This window comes from Antennarius striatus, chromosome 16 (assembly GCF_040054535.1).
Source record: "Antennarius striatus isolate MH-2024 chromosome 16, ASM4005453v1, whole genome shotgun sequence".
NCBI lineage: Eukaryota > Metazoa > Chordata > Actinopteri > Lophiiformes > Antennariidae > Antennarius > Antennarius striatus.
In genome coordinates this window covers 17,618,800-17,635,819 of record NC_090791.1, presented here as the reverse complement: position 1 = coordinate 17,635,819, position 17,020 = coordinate 17,618,800, and the positions used below count along the sequence as shown (strand labels likewise).

Here is a 17,020-nt window from a genome sequence, read left to right as displayed (position 1 = left end):
GTTCCTGTGTACAAATCTATCTGGGATCTTTCTGGAAGGAGTTTGGAAGTTCTCCAGCTTTCTCCCTGCACCAAGACAACATGCAACATAGGAGAGCTGGTGACTCTAAATTTCTCATAGGTTGGCTGCTATGGTTTTATGTTACCCTGCCATAAACAGGCCACTTGTCATGCCTCCCACCTGACATCAGCTGGGACAGGGACCAAATTGATATTTAAAATCCAAAAACATAGTTTATTACTTTATTAATAATAATAAATTACTAACAATTAGATATACAACAATAGTGTTGGAGACACCGTGGGCAACTGAACAGCAAGCACTCTAACATTAAAAAAACTCCAGAAGGTTTTGGATTTTGCCAGGATCGAAAAAGGAAACCAAGAACTTTTTTTTTTTTTAATGTTCTGGAATTCTGGAACAGAATCGGTTTTCAAAATAATAATAACTGGTTATGCCTTTTTTTTTTGTTCTTGAAAAAAATATCTGACCTCATGTTTCACTTCCTGTCATTCACTCAATGTGTGATGAGAGAAGTTGAGGCATATCACCAGCAGTCAAGGAAAAGGCAGTCTCTCAATCTCTATTATATTCATAACAGGTAAACACTAAAGTCTGTCAATCTTAAAAAATGTTTGATTTAGACATTAACTCATTGATTTAGCTGCAGCCATTTTCAGAGCATTTTCCTCAGGCTCTGCTCTGAAAATGAATCCGGGGAACTCATTTTCGGGAACTGTATTTTTTTTGTTCTAACCAATTCAGGAAAATCAATTATTGGGTGGAACGTAAAACCAACAACGTTATAAAACTGTTTCTGTTTGGAACAAACCGATTGGCAAAAAAATTTGGGGTCAAAGCCGTGGTTTATCCTTAAAGGAAAATTATGTGGGTTATAACAAAAACCCTGTGGATTACATAGAACAAGGACAATCAGTGTGTTACACTGGTGTCACTGTGGGTTCTCTCTGGCTAAATAAAGCAAAAATTAAGTTTAAAAATTAGCCTCCACTCTGCAGGTCCTCGCAGGTCACCATCACCAAAGGGAAGTGGCCTTTGTTCCCCGTGGGCGGAGTCTCGTCGAGGGGGCGTGTCCAATAGGGGGCGGGTACGTGTCAACGTCACCATCCGGTCTTGACAGTCAATGCCAAAGTAAAACGACCGTAAAACTTTTCTGTTGGCTTCATAACTCTGAACCCATGGCAGTGAGGCGGCGGGGCGGTGAGGGGGAGCCATTGCGGTCGCTGGTGTAATGGTTGCGGGGAGGCGGCGGGCTTGGCGCAGCAGCGGAGCCGCTTTTCCTTGTCCCTGTCTTTCCGGGGGTCGCGCAGCTCAGTTCGGGCGGGATCCTTTTAGCCGACCTGCTAGCTAACGTCAAGTTGGGAGAAAGTGGAGGAGACGGCGGCTAACGGGAGCTCGTTCGGCTGCACAGACCTATGCGACGGACCACAGGTAACCCCAGCCCGCTGCCACCACATCCCAACCGACGGTAACCGACACATGCGGTGTGTATTTCACACATTAAAGGTATTTGACGAACGTTTCGAGCCCGCAACAGCTGCGTCTGGTCGGTGGGACCTGCACACGTAGCAGCCGCTGCTTTTAGTCAACAACTTGGTCCAGAAAGCCGAGGAGGAGCCCAGCCTCCCTGGGCTGTGTTGTTCAGCCGTGTCTCCGACTGATTAGATATCCGCTAGTCCTAATAATGGCTCACAATTACCTCCTATGCACCTATTTTACCCCTACAGTGATGGATTCGTAACATCACCGTTAGATTCACGCCTGGACCGCACACGCCTGTCTCCATTGTGCTCGGCGCGCAAGACTCCAAATCACAGACTGGAGCCGGGGTTCATTAAAAGACTGAATGATTATGTCTAAACCGGGGGGGGGGGATCTGTATTTATAATCAGCATTCGTGTCTTAACCCACCCTGCGTGTGGAGATTGGAGCGATCAGAGCCCAGGCAGAGCCGCTGGTCTCCTGTAGCAATGCGGAACACAGGCCGGCTTGGATTTCCGAAGGATCGGGGGAATTGAACCGCTATTATTTACGTTTAGTCGATATGTCACAGGGTCACGGTTTGCTGACAGCAGCAGGATAGGACAGCCGGACAAGGTCAAACTTATCCCGGGCTTCTGGACTGCATTGAGGGGGCAGTGGGAACCAGCCCGACAGGTGAAGAATGAAGAATAGCAATGAATTATTCAGGCTGCATATGATCAACATGCTCCAAGAATGTGCACAGCTGCCTTAGGGGACAATGAGAGTCTCAGGGCCGCTGAGGCTCCTGCAGGAACTCCCCTGTTGTTTCTGGTCAAATGGAGCAGAAGTTTTGTTTCTAAAACATGCTGTTAATTTAGTCTGATTGTCTCAAGGTTCCATGACTTTCCCCACACATGACATCAGAACTCATAAAGTCTTGAGTTGAATTCTGGGTGTTAAATTGACCTTGTGTACACAGTGAGTGTCAAAGATGAGTGATCAATAAAAAGGTAACACTACAGTTAATGTATACTAAAGTACATATATATCTAACAATAATCATTATTATATTACATAATAGTATTCAAACACATTCCCTTTCCACACACACTCACAGGCAGGTTTCTTTGAAGACACACACACACACACCTTTTTCGGGCCTTGCTCTCAGTTCATTCTGTGGGAGCCTGATGGCCAAACAGTATACTGTTCACAAAGCTGTGGAGCACATCTTAGTGACATTGACGAGGAGGAGAGAAGCCAGGCAATTTACACTGTTTGGAATTTGTTCAGACATTTCAGTTTGTAAGTTTTCAAGTGTAGATTTGGGCATTTGTTTTTCTTTTCTCAATAAATCATTCCACTTTTAGGCAGGAACACAAGGGATGTCATTTTGTACCAGTAGTTAAATCTTTTCAGTATTTCAAACTATGATAAATAGTACAATATATGTCAAGTATTTATTTTCTTAGTAAAAAAAACCCCAAACAAGTTAAATAAGGCCTGCAGGCCATAAATTAGAACAAGATGTTCAAAACTTTGAACGGTGCAGTCAGTTTTGACAGGTACGAACAGGCTGTTTTACAAACATAACAGGAGAATGAATTATCCCACAATGCCCTGCAACATGCCATTTTTAAAAAAAATATATTTTTGTCTCCAGCTGCTTCGGTTTTTCTTTTCAGGTTCTTGTTCTTTCACTTAATTTCCTTCTGTTTTACGCAACACCATTGATGACATTGCACACCTAAAAATAGCACTTAACATAGGCTACATGCCTCAAGTGTCAGCAAGCAGGAGGTTAAACGAATTAGTTTGTGCTGCAGAGATAAGACCTTGACAATTGTGTACCTGTGTTTTATAAGATTTAATCTTTTATGTCTTACATGAGGCTAATCTTCAGTAAGTGGTTTAAATGGTTTGCACAATTCCTGTGGTTTGTTCTTCAGTTCTAGTTTATATGATATCAGGACGGAGTCCAGAGCGGTCCTCACCCCATGTGTTGCAATAGTTGTTGTGAAAGAACAAATGAAACAACAAATTGTTGATCCTTTCGATCCGAACCGGAGACGTCCGGCGTCCCGGAACGGATTTAAAACATTAAGATCCTGAATATAAACAGGTTAGAAAAAACAATGGGAGTACAGTCGGGGCTGCTGCATCGTTCTAAGTGGATGAGAAAACCACTTTGATTAATATCATCCTCTCTCTCCATTTAGAGAGTCTGTTTGAACAAATGGGATTTGCTGCTTTTTCAAACACTGGCCTTTAGTGTGTTGGCCTGAGTGAGAGTCAACAGATCTCTCCAGTTATTGTGGACACTGTTTGTGTACTTGTTTACAGTCAGTGGTTTACACACTGACATCCAAGGTCTGTGTTAGTGTCAAGTAGTTTCAGTTCACATTAGACGACAGTTTTGACTCTTCGTTTGGCTCACATACCCAGTGCTGATGGCGCTTCATTCTGTTGGAACAGATGAGCAGCAAACACAAGACTTTGTAGAGAAATGACTCAAACCTGGAAGTAAAGTGCGGCGTTGAAACAACATAACAGTCTGGCTTTTTTCTCCGCCTCGTGAACTGTTGCTCCGTCTTGACAATCCTCTTGTCCTCCCCTTCTGTAATTTCTTCTCAGGAGTTGTGTATGTCCTAAACAGCTCGCTGTAATCCTCTTGCCAAACATGCCCGATAATGAAGCTACTGTTTTCACAACATTCAAGCATTTTTATTTTTCCACCCCCGTACTTTCCCCTCTGTTTTTATCGAATCCAGTGAGTCTCATGACCGCTCCGTCAGACAGCTGCTGTCCTCTGTTGGCTATTCATCCGTCCATCTCCTTCTCTTTGTTTCTCTGTGGTCTGATCAAACCATGCTGCTCCCCCCTCACGACCACCTCAGCTGCTCCAGGATGACTGACTGTCATCTGGTAACGGTCATTCTGTCCATGTACCCCGCCCGTTCCTGTCCCCACTCCTCCTGTCCTGTGTCCCCCCCCCCTGTTTCTAGGTGAGTGATGGAGACGAGAGAGTTGACCGTGGTTGCTGGAAGCTTCGTGGGGTTCCAGCTTCTTTTCTCGGTGGTCAGCCCACAGCTCTCCTCCAGCGTTGCACCAGGTTATGGACGGCTTCCTCCCACCAAACTCACAGAGTGGAACTCCAGGTGTGTACCGTGAAGCCACGCCTCCAGGAAGACATGCTTGTCTTCACGTGTATGTGTGTGTGTGTGTGTGTGTGTGTGTGTGTGTGTAGTAGATGATGACAGCATTTGTTATGTCTTTATGTTGCTTCTCTTGTCATGAGTCAGGTGTTTGTACAGGATGATTCAGACAAAGTTGCTGAGTGTGTTTTTAGCTGGTTCAAGTCTGACATGCTGACTCCACAAGCTTTTTATATCCTTCATATCCTGAGTGGTGGTTTGTTCAGAGACGTGAAACAGGTTAGTCATAGAGCTGTACACATCAGCTATCCGCCTTGTTCGCAACATACGCTTTTTCAAACCCACACCACCGCTGTGCCAGTGGAAATTTATTTCTCCTGCTTGGAGAATAAAGTAGTAGTGAGCGTTAACCTGGCTGTGTGTGGAGGTAACAGTATCCACCCATTAACACCTCTGAGGCACACCAGGACACTCAATCTCCTTGGTTTTTTTTGGATTTGAAGTCAGAAGATGTTTCAACAAGACTGATTTTGATGATCTCTAAAGCAAAAAAAAAAAAATCTCAACAAAATCTGCATCAGTACCCACAGTAAATTAAACATCATGGGACAAGTTTTGGTTCAAATGTACCAGCATCTTTAAAAAAGTCATTTGTTTTGTATTGAGTGTTGATTTTCTTCAAGCACTTGTCTGAGAAGGTTTTTTACGTGTGACTGCAGACAGCGGTGCTTCTGGTGATGATCTGTTGGTCACATGTAGATCTGTTTTGCATTAGTTTGGGTCCACGTGTGCTGTGTTCATACTGCCACTGAAAGTGATTGAATTTGGATAAATTTCAATCTCCTGTTTCCTGATTGTTGTTGAAGCCGGTCTCCACGTTTGGCTGGCTTCCACCGCTGCTGACAGTCAATGAATGAATGAAGCTTCAGTAATGTGAGAAAATCCACATGAATGAATTCTGATCCGATTCTTCTCACGGCTGTCAGGTCTGCAGGAATCAGGTGTGTGTATCATATTAGTGACCCAAATCAGAATAGAAGCCCCCGCTCTGGATTTGCGTTTCCATTAAAACCTGATCTGAGTCTGCAGGTTGAGCGTAGCCTCTCACGTAAATCCCATCTGTGTGTATATTTAATAGCTGCTGGTTGTGATGAATTTTGTGAGATCAGAATCCATGTGGCCGCCCTCCCGCTGAGCTCTCGTCTCATCATTATTCATCAGCTGTCAGCGGCGGTGGACAATGGCAGATATTAAGGACAGCACCAGCATTGACAGGGGGTTTCAGATTTAATAGATATGTGCCATGACAGTTCAATCATTGGCCAATTTCCCTACTTGCCCTCAGGCTGAAAAGCTGACAGGCTGTCACTGCGTTACTGCTACTACAGCACGCAATTCAAGAAATAAGATGCCTGCACCTTTATGGTAGAAGTTTTGATGATGGCCTGTCAAGCAGCTGACATCTCCTGTCGCCCAGCGAGCAGCCTGGTGGTGAATATTGGGTCACGCAACAGATCTGTCCCATACGGGTCCAGTGTCGAGATGAATGTGAATAATTAAAGCTGAAAATCAGATCTGACAGAGATCTGCATGTTGGCTCTTAGCCGTCCGTGGCTCCAGTCTGGTGTTTGTCTCACTTCTCTTGATACTCATAATGTACGCCAGCGCGTCTGTCCTTGTTTATGAAGTGTGGTGTTTACTGACCTAGCCAGAGTCCACAACAAGTCAAAGAGCACGCACTGATGTGCACTTCAGAGTGTCCTGGTGTTGCATAACAGCCAGCACTCACTATGTTCCTCCTTGTTTATGTAACCATGACTATAGTGCATGGAGAGGACAGACACAGCAGAGAAACACCAGGACTGTGTCTTATTGGGCACAGCTGTATTTTTTATTTTTTTCACTCCTCAGTCTCTTCCTTGAAACTCTGCTGCATTCTAAGAATTAGAAGCAACTTCTCTGTGAAAACACTCCTTTTTAAACACAGTTTAGAGTCGATTGGTCAGGTGCTCCGGCCGGCAGCCGATCGACAGGGTCTCCTCCGCCCCAGATGCCGCATGGCAACTGAGGAGTTGCCGGGATTCTGGTAGAGTCGTGATAAGAGTCGCTGGACTTCTTCGGTGGTTTAGATAATCGTCGACGAGTGTTGTACCAGGCCTGATTATAGAGACCGGAGCGCCTCCTGTTTTCACAAGCACTGCTCACCATTCCTGACTGTAAACTCCTGTTTACTGCTGCTTCATCCTGTGTTTGTGTGTCCCCTAGGCTGGTGTCGACCGTGCACGCCCTGATTGTGGGTTTGTTCTGCGTCTACATCCTGTGGTTCGACGATGCGGTTAACGCCAACCCCGTCTGGTAAGTGGAACAAAAAAGAGAAGCTCTTCCACAAAAGAAAATATTCAGAAACGCTAAATTCAGGCAGGAGAATTCACATGAACTCTAAGAACACAACGGATGACGGAAAAGGCAGAATCACTGACACTTTATGCCACGTCATTTTGGCAGATGGAAAAAAAAAGAGACTGGAGCGGTTTGAACGCTTTGGGCACTTTCAGGAGAAACCTGTCTTGTTACATCTGCCTTTTCAGACCGGCAGCCATGTCTGGCTCACAAGGGAAGGCAGGAAACACATAAAGGGATGAAGATGGGAGGTGGGTGGTAGTGAAGGATTGTCAGGATTGGTAGTTAATACCTCTTGGAAATATGAAAATGGCGTTGCCTTCATCAGAATGAAAGAAGGGAAGGGGTGAGGATGGATCCGGTGTGTCAGAGGAGTCTCCAGAGAGCCGTAGTTTCAGTGGATTTAGCCTTTGATTATTGTCTTTACTCTCTTCTCTTTCTGCTACCGCTGTTATTCCCATCAATAAATCTTGAAAGAGAGAAAAACTAGCTTCCTTCCACATTTCTTCCTCTTTTCCAACATCTATATAGTCGTCCTCATACACTTCATTTCTCCACCTCTCACTTCTCCCTTATATTTGTAAAGCACTCTTTCCTTCCGCCTCCTCTTCACTCTGCTGTTTTGCTTCCTCTTTGGCTCTCTAGCAGGCAAACGAGAATCCCACCAACCAACAAGGCTTCTTTTCATAGCAGACAACAGCAGCCCCCTCCTCCTCCTCCTCCTCCTCCCTTCTTCCTCACCCGATCGGCCCTCTGTGAGCCTCCTGCTGCCTCCAGCTGTCCGTTGTACTGCAAGTCTCTGCTGTCAAATCAGAGCAGCTCACCTCCTCCTCTCATTGTCTGTGTGTCGGCCCGGGCCAGCACTGCTGATGGAGGGAAAAAAGGGTAGAAAAAAGGAATTGGGGGTGGGGGGTGGGGGCTCTCTCCTCCTGCTACTGATCTTCATCTGCTTAGGTTAGCTTGTAGCGTAGCTCTCCACTCCCCATTTACTTTACATCCTGTTTTTGGGACAGGATTTAATATACCAACGTCAGGCTCTCTCTTGGGTAATTTATTTGTCTGTTCTCCATTATGCATTCCAGATTCTTAATATCAGCGCTCCAGCTTTATCCCATCAGTTTTCTACCTCTGTATATTTCCTCATCTCGTCCCACTCACCCACCAGCACCTCAACAATCCCCTGCAGAACCCTAAAGCCTTAAAGCCCATCTAGTTGCAACAGAGTGGTGCAAGCATAAATTCTTCCAGTCAATCTGATTGTATTACGGCTTCATTAAGACCTGTCACACAGCGGCATTGTTCTCTCTGGTGGAGCTGTACTGTTAGGAGCGTTTGTTGAATTCAGCAGCTTTTCAGAGCCCTTCAGTGTGTCGCTCCAGCCCGGCGTTATCATAATCCCTTCAGAACCGCATCTACAAAAACACTGGGCCACCAGAGCAGTTTTATACTCTTATCCTAAACTTTGACTCTTTTTTTCAGTGAGGCTCATTTTTCAGAATAATCCAAGTCCAAACTAATTTGCCTCTGTTTGATAAATGCCACCTGCTCTTTAAGGAGTGAACGTATATCATCTATGATCATTTGAATAATAGATGTCTGGGAACTTCTATTTGTTCTGCTCCATTTGTGTGGGAGTTTAATTCACTAATGTCATTTTATTGCGTGTCACACGATGTGAGATGGGTCTAATAAAATCTAGATCCCATTCTGTGTTGACTGTTCAGTATTGTGCGATGAATTCTGGCGGGTCTGTAATACTAGGGTGTGAAATGAAGAGAAGATAGATAGCAAGAGCGCAGCGTCACCTTGAGCTACCTTTTGTGTTTCCACTGCTCTGCCAGATTTTCAAACAAACTTGTGTTTCGCTTCCATAGTTTTGATTTGTGTGTGTTGCTATGGCACCCACGAAACGTAGCCGCAGTATCCTTGTAGGTTCGTATCCTTGTCAGCACTCACATTGTCAGGGTTTGGGTGGTAAAGATAGAAAGCTGTCAAAATATTGCCACAAGTATTATTCAGCAGAGATCAGTCATTGTTGGATCTTGTCTCAAATAAAAGCAATGCATCATGGGGATAAATGAGAGAGACAACAATTACAGGTGACATTACAGGTGACGTCCACGCTGTATAAAGGTTAAGATGGATCCGTTAGAGCAGGAGTGTCAAACTCATTTTCACCAAGGGCCACAACACATGTCCCCAAAGGGCCAGCTGTAACTTATAAATGTAACTTTAAGGATTGGTTAAATGTATTTTAAATTTTCTTTTGTATAATAACCAAAGTTATTACTTATTCAAGTTACAAACATTACAGTTACACCGAAAAAATATCTGTGCTTGTTTCTCTGTTATAACATAAATTCTTTTAATTTGTCAGGTTATTAAACCCACGGAACTCCATCAATCAAGGATCAAACTATCCAATGAATAAAGAAAAAATAAAGACATTACCTTTGTTTTTTGTCAAAGTTAAAATAGACTTGATTACTGCATTGTGGGAAATGTAGTTTTGGTCATAGCACACTTTTGACCCTATTTATTTTTTGACACGTTGAACTTTTAGGCTGTCATGGGCCACATAAAATGATGTGGCGGGCCACTTTTGCCCCCGGGCCTTGAGTTTGACACAAGTGCATTAGAGGATCTTACTATGCTCACAAAATAAAAATGAATCATTGAAGTAAATTGATAAAACACACGGCACAATTATGTCCACACCTGAAAGAAAACCCAACTACAAGACCAGTGGTGTTATCTTAGGATGAACCCACACAAGGGCTTCTAGTGTCAGTCAAGCTGTTTGTATTGAAAAGGTTGTGCATGTCTTGACTGGCTGGATTCCAGTCAGTAAAGACATGCATTTAGAGAGGAGCACGGGTTCACTGTACATTTAATTAACTGAAGTTGTGTCCTGCTGATGTGATTATAAAGGAGCCTTTGGACTCTCTGGCCATCATGTTATCTGTTAGGCTTAGTGCTAGCCAGGCTGACGTTAGCATGCTGACTGCTTGTGTGAGTAGAGGTGAGGTGGAATCCATGCCTTGTTGTGAAACTTAACAGAAGATGCATAATCAGAGAAACATGTTTCATTCATAAGTGGCTAATGAGAAACACAGTTAGGTTAAAGCTTGTTCTGTACGCGTGTAGCCGTTAGCGACCTGTGAGCAGATGGCTTTACGTCACACATGCATACAAATAGAGTAAGGACATTTATATGACTGACAGTCACCGTGATCCCAGCAGGTAGATAATGAGCTGATAACTCCAGGTGAAACATCAGGATGGAAATTAGGTCCGGGGTCACCTGAGGGGTAAGGTGAGCCCCACGCTGCAGCAGCAGGCGTGTGTGTTCAGTATGGGTGCTCTTGTGTGCGTGTGTATGTTTATAGCGGTCAGCCAGACATTTGCTATGTGATACTCCTGAGCCTTCCAAGGATCGGATGTCTGTTGAAGCAGAGTTGTCTTCATTGTTTGAACAGATGTTGGATCCAAGACCCTAACTGTCATGAATTACTGATCACTGTTCACGGAAAGTCCAAAAGCAACATACGGTAGTACCTCGACATACCGGTTTAATCTGCTCCGTGACTGAGATCATAAGTCAAACAACAAGTCAAACATTTCTCCCAAGAAAAGTAACTAAAATCATTTTAATCTGTTCCAGCTTTGTAAGAAAGACCACAAGAAAAAACACCTTTATATCAACCAATAGCTATGCAGACTTTACCTGTGTTATATATAATTAATTATATGTAAGTTACCTAAACGATGATAAAATATGGAAAAAAAAACCCCCAACATAACCAGAGTACACACGATAATGAGACTTACTACGAGAACAAGATCCGTTCTCAGCCAATGTACGAAACATGACAAAACTATGGACAGAATGGCATCTTAAAAAACGTGTATGTTGTGTAGCTCGTATCTCGAGGTACTACTAATCTGACTGATCAAGACACAGTCATGTATGTGAGAATGAAGGCATGTTCAGTGTTTTTATGACACTTGTACATGATTATTGGTTGCAGTAATATAAAATATTAATTCTACGTTCAAAGTCCATTCACCTTGTGTTGTTCCTGCTTCACAGGGGCGACCCCAGCCTGGTCAAGCTGAATGTAGCCATAACCTGTGGTTACCTCCTTTATGGTGAGCGACGTCTGTTTCTACTGCTGCTCATTGTTTGTTCCATGAGTTTGTCACAACAACACGGACTAAAGTGTATCAGACTTTCATTACAGTTTCAAACAACAACAGGTTCAGCTATAAAAGTCTAGACCTTAATGAGCTAAAATGTGTGGGATACCAAAGGAAGGACAGAAGTCAGGAGTTATCTTTCTGTCCTGCAGCTGTAGAGATTTCCAGCAGAGGTGTTTAAAATGCTTCTCTTGCTGTGTCCCTGTCCTCCAGACCTGGTGCTGCTAGCCTGTAACTGGAGCACTATGGGGGACAGCTTTTTTGTCTGCCACCACTTGGCGGCGCTCTATGCATATGGATACGTGCTGGTGAGTCCATTCCTCATCTAGACCCGATGTGTGAACATGAATAGCAGTCAGACTGACCTGCCCCGGTCTGCCTCATGTTTGTGTAACCCTGCTTCAATGTGTTTACTCGTTTCAGACGCGGGGTGTGCTTCCATATTTTGCCAACTTCCGTCTCATTTCAGAGTTGTCCACACCGTTTGTGAACCAAAGGTGAGTCAGGCCACCGCTGGCCTACCAATGAAGAGTCTCCTCCTCATCCTCACTGGTTTTACAGTACATGACGTATCATCTGTTGACATTTCTTTACCACCTCCTTCCTCCAGGTGGTTTTTCGAGGCATTGAAGTATCCTCGCTCCCACCGGCTGGTGGTGTTGAACGGCGTCGCCATGTCAGTGGTTTTCTTCCTGGTCCGCATCGCCGTCATGCCATCTTACTGGGTCAGCGTATTCGCCACCTTCGGTACTCCAGACTTTGAGCGGTTGGGTTTGGGCGCCCAGGTGGCCTGGATCACTTCCTGCATTGCCCTGGACATCTTAAACTCTGTCTGGATGTATAAAATCACCCGCGGCTGCTACAAAGTCCTGACTGGGAGAGGAGGACGACCAGTCAAGCAAGGAGTGGAGGAAACGTCCTCTGAAAAGAAGCATGTCAATAACCATACAGACTAAAGAGGCATAGAAACAATATAAGGACACGGACATGAGCAGGGAGGGAGGCTGGACATTCAGGAACCTCACAGCCCTCAACCCCGTCCTCAACCCCCCCCCCCCCCCCCCTTTACACAGCCCTCCTTGTCGGCCCCTGGACCAGACAGAGTTCTCAGGTTCAGACCTGACTGAGGATAAGGAAGCTGCTCTTGGACTTGCACTAGCGCTAGCCGTTGCAGTATTGTCACTGACGGGTAAGCAGTCCTGTTGGGTGACGGTTTTTCAGCCACAGATGACAAGGTAGAGCTCACAAGCACACTCCGTCTGCCACTCGTCCACCGCCATTCCTTTCTCATCTACCTTCATTTCCTCTTAAGCCCATCTCCTGCCAAAGCGCAATCCTCTGAAGTGCCTGTGGAAGACAGGAAAGCAATAATCGTGGAGGACTAAGATCTCAAAATCTAATAGAGCTTAGCCCCTTCAGAAGGCTACCGTGTCTCGCTCTGCTATTGCTCCTGAAAGATCAGAGGCCTCTTCTGCTCTTCATACTCCAACGAGCTCCCTCATCAGACCCACAGCGTGTTTGTGAAATCTATAGGGCTCTGGTCTCAAACTCATTAGACCTTGCAAAAAGAGACAGACAAACACCATAATGCCTCTTCTACAAAAATCACCTGCTGTGGCCTCCTTGTGACAAGTGGTACACCTTCTTCTATCACCAGCCATGGCCCTCCAGCGTCCTTATCATTTGGATTTTGTAGCGCAAATTTAGGAATATGCATGCAGAGGACAAAATGACACTTGTGGCTTCTCCCAGGGCGGTTTTGACTTGTCAGTACTCGTCATGTTACCATCATTCTGCTGTACTTTGCCTTCTATCCTCCTTTCGTACACAGCTGGTAGTTGTATATAGGTATAGCATTGTCTAATTCATATTCCATCCATTGCAACCTTCTTCTTCACTGAATGCCTCATCACCGAGCTTGGTTTTGTTCTACCTCCCTCCTTGCCTGCCTTACAAAGACTTCATCAGTCTTTCAGTCACCAGATAATCATGTTTTGGTTTTGTCACTATTGTAAGGAGTGATTTTAGCACGTTATCCATCGTGGCTCGTTTCTTTTGTCTCGCCTCCAAGCAGCATCACTTTTCTGTCCATACAGTGTTCTTTGTTGAGAAACACCCGTGCAGGTTTTTATACATCCGTTCATCTATTTGTTCTCGGTCTGCTGCGTGCCTATTCTGCTCACGTCTTCAAATTTGCCCATGCATAGCGTTGCATGTATGAATATATGCTGTATTTGGTGTCCTTCTGCCACACTGACATGGTGCTCTTCCTTTTGCAGTGACAGCAATGCAAGCAATATGTTTTTTTCCGAAATTTCTAATAGTCAATTAATCTGGATCTACCAATCTGTGATAGTAATAGGCCGTCGTCGCCAACAGCAGTGTGGAGATCTGCATGTTTTGAGTTGTGTGTATGAACTGTCATCACTAATAGAGCATGAGTAGATGGACTTGTTTCTGGATGCCTTAGTGAATAATCGAGATAGACAAATAGGATCTAAACTAACTGCATTAATCTGATAATGATGAGTTTGTCTTCCATAACGGTGAATGTTTCTGCCTCTCAGACACTGAATGCATGCGTTTTTGCTTCCTTTCTCTCCCTGCATGTCTGTACAGTATATACTCACAGTGACTACGCAGAAGCCTTCTGCTCACCGTACGGCTAAATCATCAACCATCACCGCATTTTACCAACTCAATAGTTCTTCTTGTACAATCTGCTGCGAGCAGACATTCATAACGGACCTGATATCACGACAGACAGAGATACAAGAGAATGGCTCAGATTTGGCATTAGTCACACCACCATAAATCTACCAAGATAGTGTTGCATTACTGTTGTTTAACCTCATCACCTTTTAGCTCATGGAAGCACTCCACTGACTTTGCACATATCCGGAGCGTTGATGGGGTCAGATGGACTTTTTTTTTAAACTCCAGTGCAGCAGAACACTCAGCTTTTTTCAGAATTTTTTCTTACACAATTTTCAGTGTTTTTTACAGCAGATAGCTTTTCTTTTCAGCGTTCTCGGTCTGTTTTAGTTACACTCTTCATTTTGTTCCTCATAAAACATGACGCATACGTATCCCATCATGCAACTTGACCATCTTTTTTTTAACATTGTTTTTAGCCATTAGATGTTAGATGAGCAACATGCAGACATCTGCAGACTTTTTTTTTCTTAGCAGGTTTCAGCTCCAGTTGATGCTGACTCAAGTGACATCAATTTTTTTTTTCCCACATTCAGGCATTTTCCTCCAGATGTGTAAAATCGGTGGAGTTGTCCTTTAAGTCTTTACATCTCAAGTGGGCCAGACGTTACTAATATCCTGAGAAGTTCTCCTGTGGAACTAAAAAGCACACTCCCTGTGGAGCAATAACTGTTCTCCTGTATTTCTGTCCGTCACCACAGACGAGGGGCTACAGTATCTTGTGCCTTTACATAAACATTGGATGTGATGCAGCCAGATTTGGATTAGCATGGTCTTTGTAATGTAATATCCAGTGATTATCTCTTCTGTAATCCATATGTATACTCTGTATATATTTTTATAATCTGCCTGCACAATTATTAATCAGGCTAAGCGTTATAATCCAAAGCTGATCCATCTTGGGGGAGCCTGTTGTTGTGCTCACCTGAACACAAGGGTGTGTCTCTGTGAATGTTGCGATGGCTAATTTAGTGGCATTAAGATGAGCTTACGGTGTCCGAGGAGACGGGATGGAACTCAAACTTCTTCTTTTTTTTAAACTTCAGCTCTTTAACTGGTGGGAAGGGCTAACATCTCATTTCTCCAGCCTCCTAAATACAAAGCTGTGAATAGTTGTAATATTTTTCAGTCATGACACTATGAGGATCTGGACTACAATGTGGGAGGCTTCCTGAAACTGGACGAGCAGCGGTGCTGGTCATTATCGTAGCAGCATCCCGTTCCTTTCAGTGACGGTAGAATGATCTCTGATGCACAAAGAATGACAGTGTGTTGTTACAGATGGACAGACGGGGGTATTTTGTATATGTCAGGGTTTTCTACTGAATATATTCCTGATGTTTGTGCTGTTCTTCACATCCTGAAGCTGTTTGACAACCAACAGAGGGCGTTAAAAGATGGCTTTGATGAGGCTTTATTGTATCAGGTTTAAACAACCACATTGCCTTTGTTTCTTTGGGGCGGTTTGCATTCATTGTATAATGAATAAATTTAAATATATATAGCATGATGGTATATACAGCACTGTATATATCTGCGATGACTTATTGAACCCAGATGCACATTGTTCTATTAAACTCCTGTTCTGGTCACGTGGCGTTTGATCCGGACAACAGGACCACGCTTGTAGGTACGTCGAGCAAAGGATGATGGGTACATCAGCAGCGCAATCTGCAGGTCTGAAGGTCGTAGTTTGTTCTTTTGAATTACTTGATTTTAAGTTCAAATCCTAGATGTGCAATGAAATCAAACTGGTTGATTGTATTCCAGCGTCACATGAATGACAACAGTCGTGTTGGGTTTAAGAATGACTGGAAAAATTGCAGACAAACTAATTATTATACTTTTTTTTTTTTTTCCTTTTGAATGACCTGCCAGTGGGACGTTACGTCCCCCTTCCCTTGTTTTGTTTTATTCTTTTTTGTGTGTTTTCTTTTAAAGCAGTGCAATTTCTTCGTCTGATCCGTCTCTGTTTCTTTTGGAGATTTTAATGTGAACCAGCCTACACGACACACACAACCCTCGTCGACGATGACCACTACTAATGATCATGTAACTGTAGAGCTGAAAGCTGAGACTTACTTGAAAGTGTTGCTCTTCAATAAAGTTGAAGACCAGAGAAACTGGGTGCTGGACTCTCATTCTGACGTCATATTTTAACTGTTAACCTGAACTTCCTTTTTCTCTCCGCCTGATTTACCAGTTGGCTTCTGGGTAATAACGACAGCGTAGGAATGACCTGGATTCTGCTGCAGTTGGTGTGCAGCATCCAGACGGCAGCTCTCTGAACTGGTCCAGTCATCCGTCAGCTGTGGGGCTACTGGGATGACAGTTCTGAACAGGCAAGCCAAGACCAGCTACTGGTTGGCACCGCTGCGTGAGAGTGATGGAAGTATTCACTTTAAAAAAAGAAAGAAACGCAAACGGAGGCGTTCAAATTGAGACAAAGAGGTAAAATGGGGGCATAAACTGGAATACGGATAGGAGAAGGATTAGGAGGGGGGGCGTCTGGGACACAGTAGGTATGTGTGTGTGTGTGTGTGTGTGTGTGTGTGTGTGTATGTGCGTGCGCACACCACTCGGTCAAGGGGCTTGGTCAGAGAGTGTGTGGAGGAGCTTTACCAAACATGGTCACATAACACTCAATGAAAATTTCCTCTTGCTATTACGGCACGCATTCATAGTGGAGACAGCACTAGGGGATTATCATCACCTTGTACACACACACACACACACACACTTATATGTTAGAAAACACACCGGCTGCTGTGTCCCACTTCAACACAATTCCAAACCCAGAGGAGAAGGTGTTTTATCCCGTCTGCGTCTGCCAGTCGGTTGATTCCGTCTCTCCGTGTTTACCGTCCGTCAGCTCTGTTTGGAAGACATTTAAACTTGATGAACGCGTGTTTATGAATGTCAAGCCGCCTCTTTTTCCTCTTTTTAAAGCTCCAGTTTAGAGTTTGTTCTCAGTGAGCACAAGCAAGCTTCTATATTGAGCAACTCGCAGTTATGTAAAAATAAATGGATTATAGGGATATGCTTATTTCAGGAGGAATTTCTGC

The 17,020-nt window shown here is 44.1% G+C and overlaps 1 protein-coding gene across 2 annotated transcripts; it reads left to right on the top strand.

Moving 5' to 3' along the window:
• The first annotated feature begins 1,160 nt into the window (after positions 1-1,160).
• tlcd4b (TLC domain containing 4b) lies at positions 1,161-16,079 on the top strand. 2 transcript variants are annotated; one of them, XM_068337626.1, is made up of 7 exons: positions 1,161-1,452; positions 4,491-4,643; positions 6,906-6,995; positions 11,134-11,192; positions 11,454-11,548; positions 11,664-11,737; positions 11,851-16,079. In XM_068337626.1, the coding sequence occupies exons 2-7, from the start codon at positions 4,498-4,500 to the stop codon at positions 12,194-12,196; spliced, it is 810 nt and encodes a 269-aa protein (XP_068193727.1). In that variant the 5' UTR covers positions 1,161-1,452; positions 4,491-4,497; the 3' UTR covers positions 12,197-16,079. The 2 variants fall into 2 exon arrangements, with proteins under 2 accessions (XP_068193727.1, XP_068193728.1); XM_068337627.1 differs by lacking the exon at positions 1,161-1,452 and having other exon boundaries at positions 3,082-4,643.
• The last annotated feature ends 941 nt before the right edge of the window (positions 16,080-17,020 follow it).

Coding starts and splice junctions, on each gene's coding strand:
- tlcd4b (XM_068337626.1), top strand. CDS start 4,498: ATGGAGACGAGAGAGTTGACCGTGGTTGCTGGAAGCTTCGTGGGGTTC. Junction 6,996..11,133: donor GTTAACGCCAACCCCGTCTG/GTAAGTGGAACA, acceptor CCTGCTTCACAG/GGGCGACCCCAGCCTGGTCA. Junction 11,549..11,663: donor ATGCATATGGATACGTGCTG/GTGAGTCCATTC, acceptor TACTCGTTTCAG/ACGCGGGGTGTGCTTCCATA.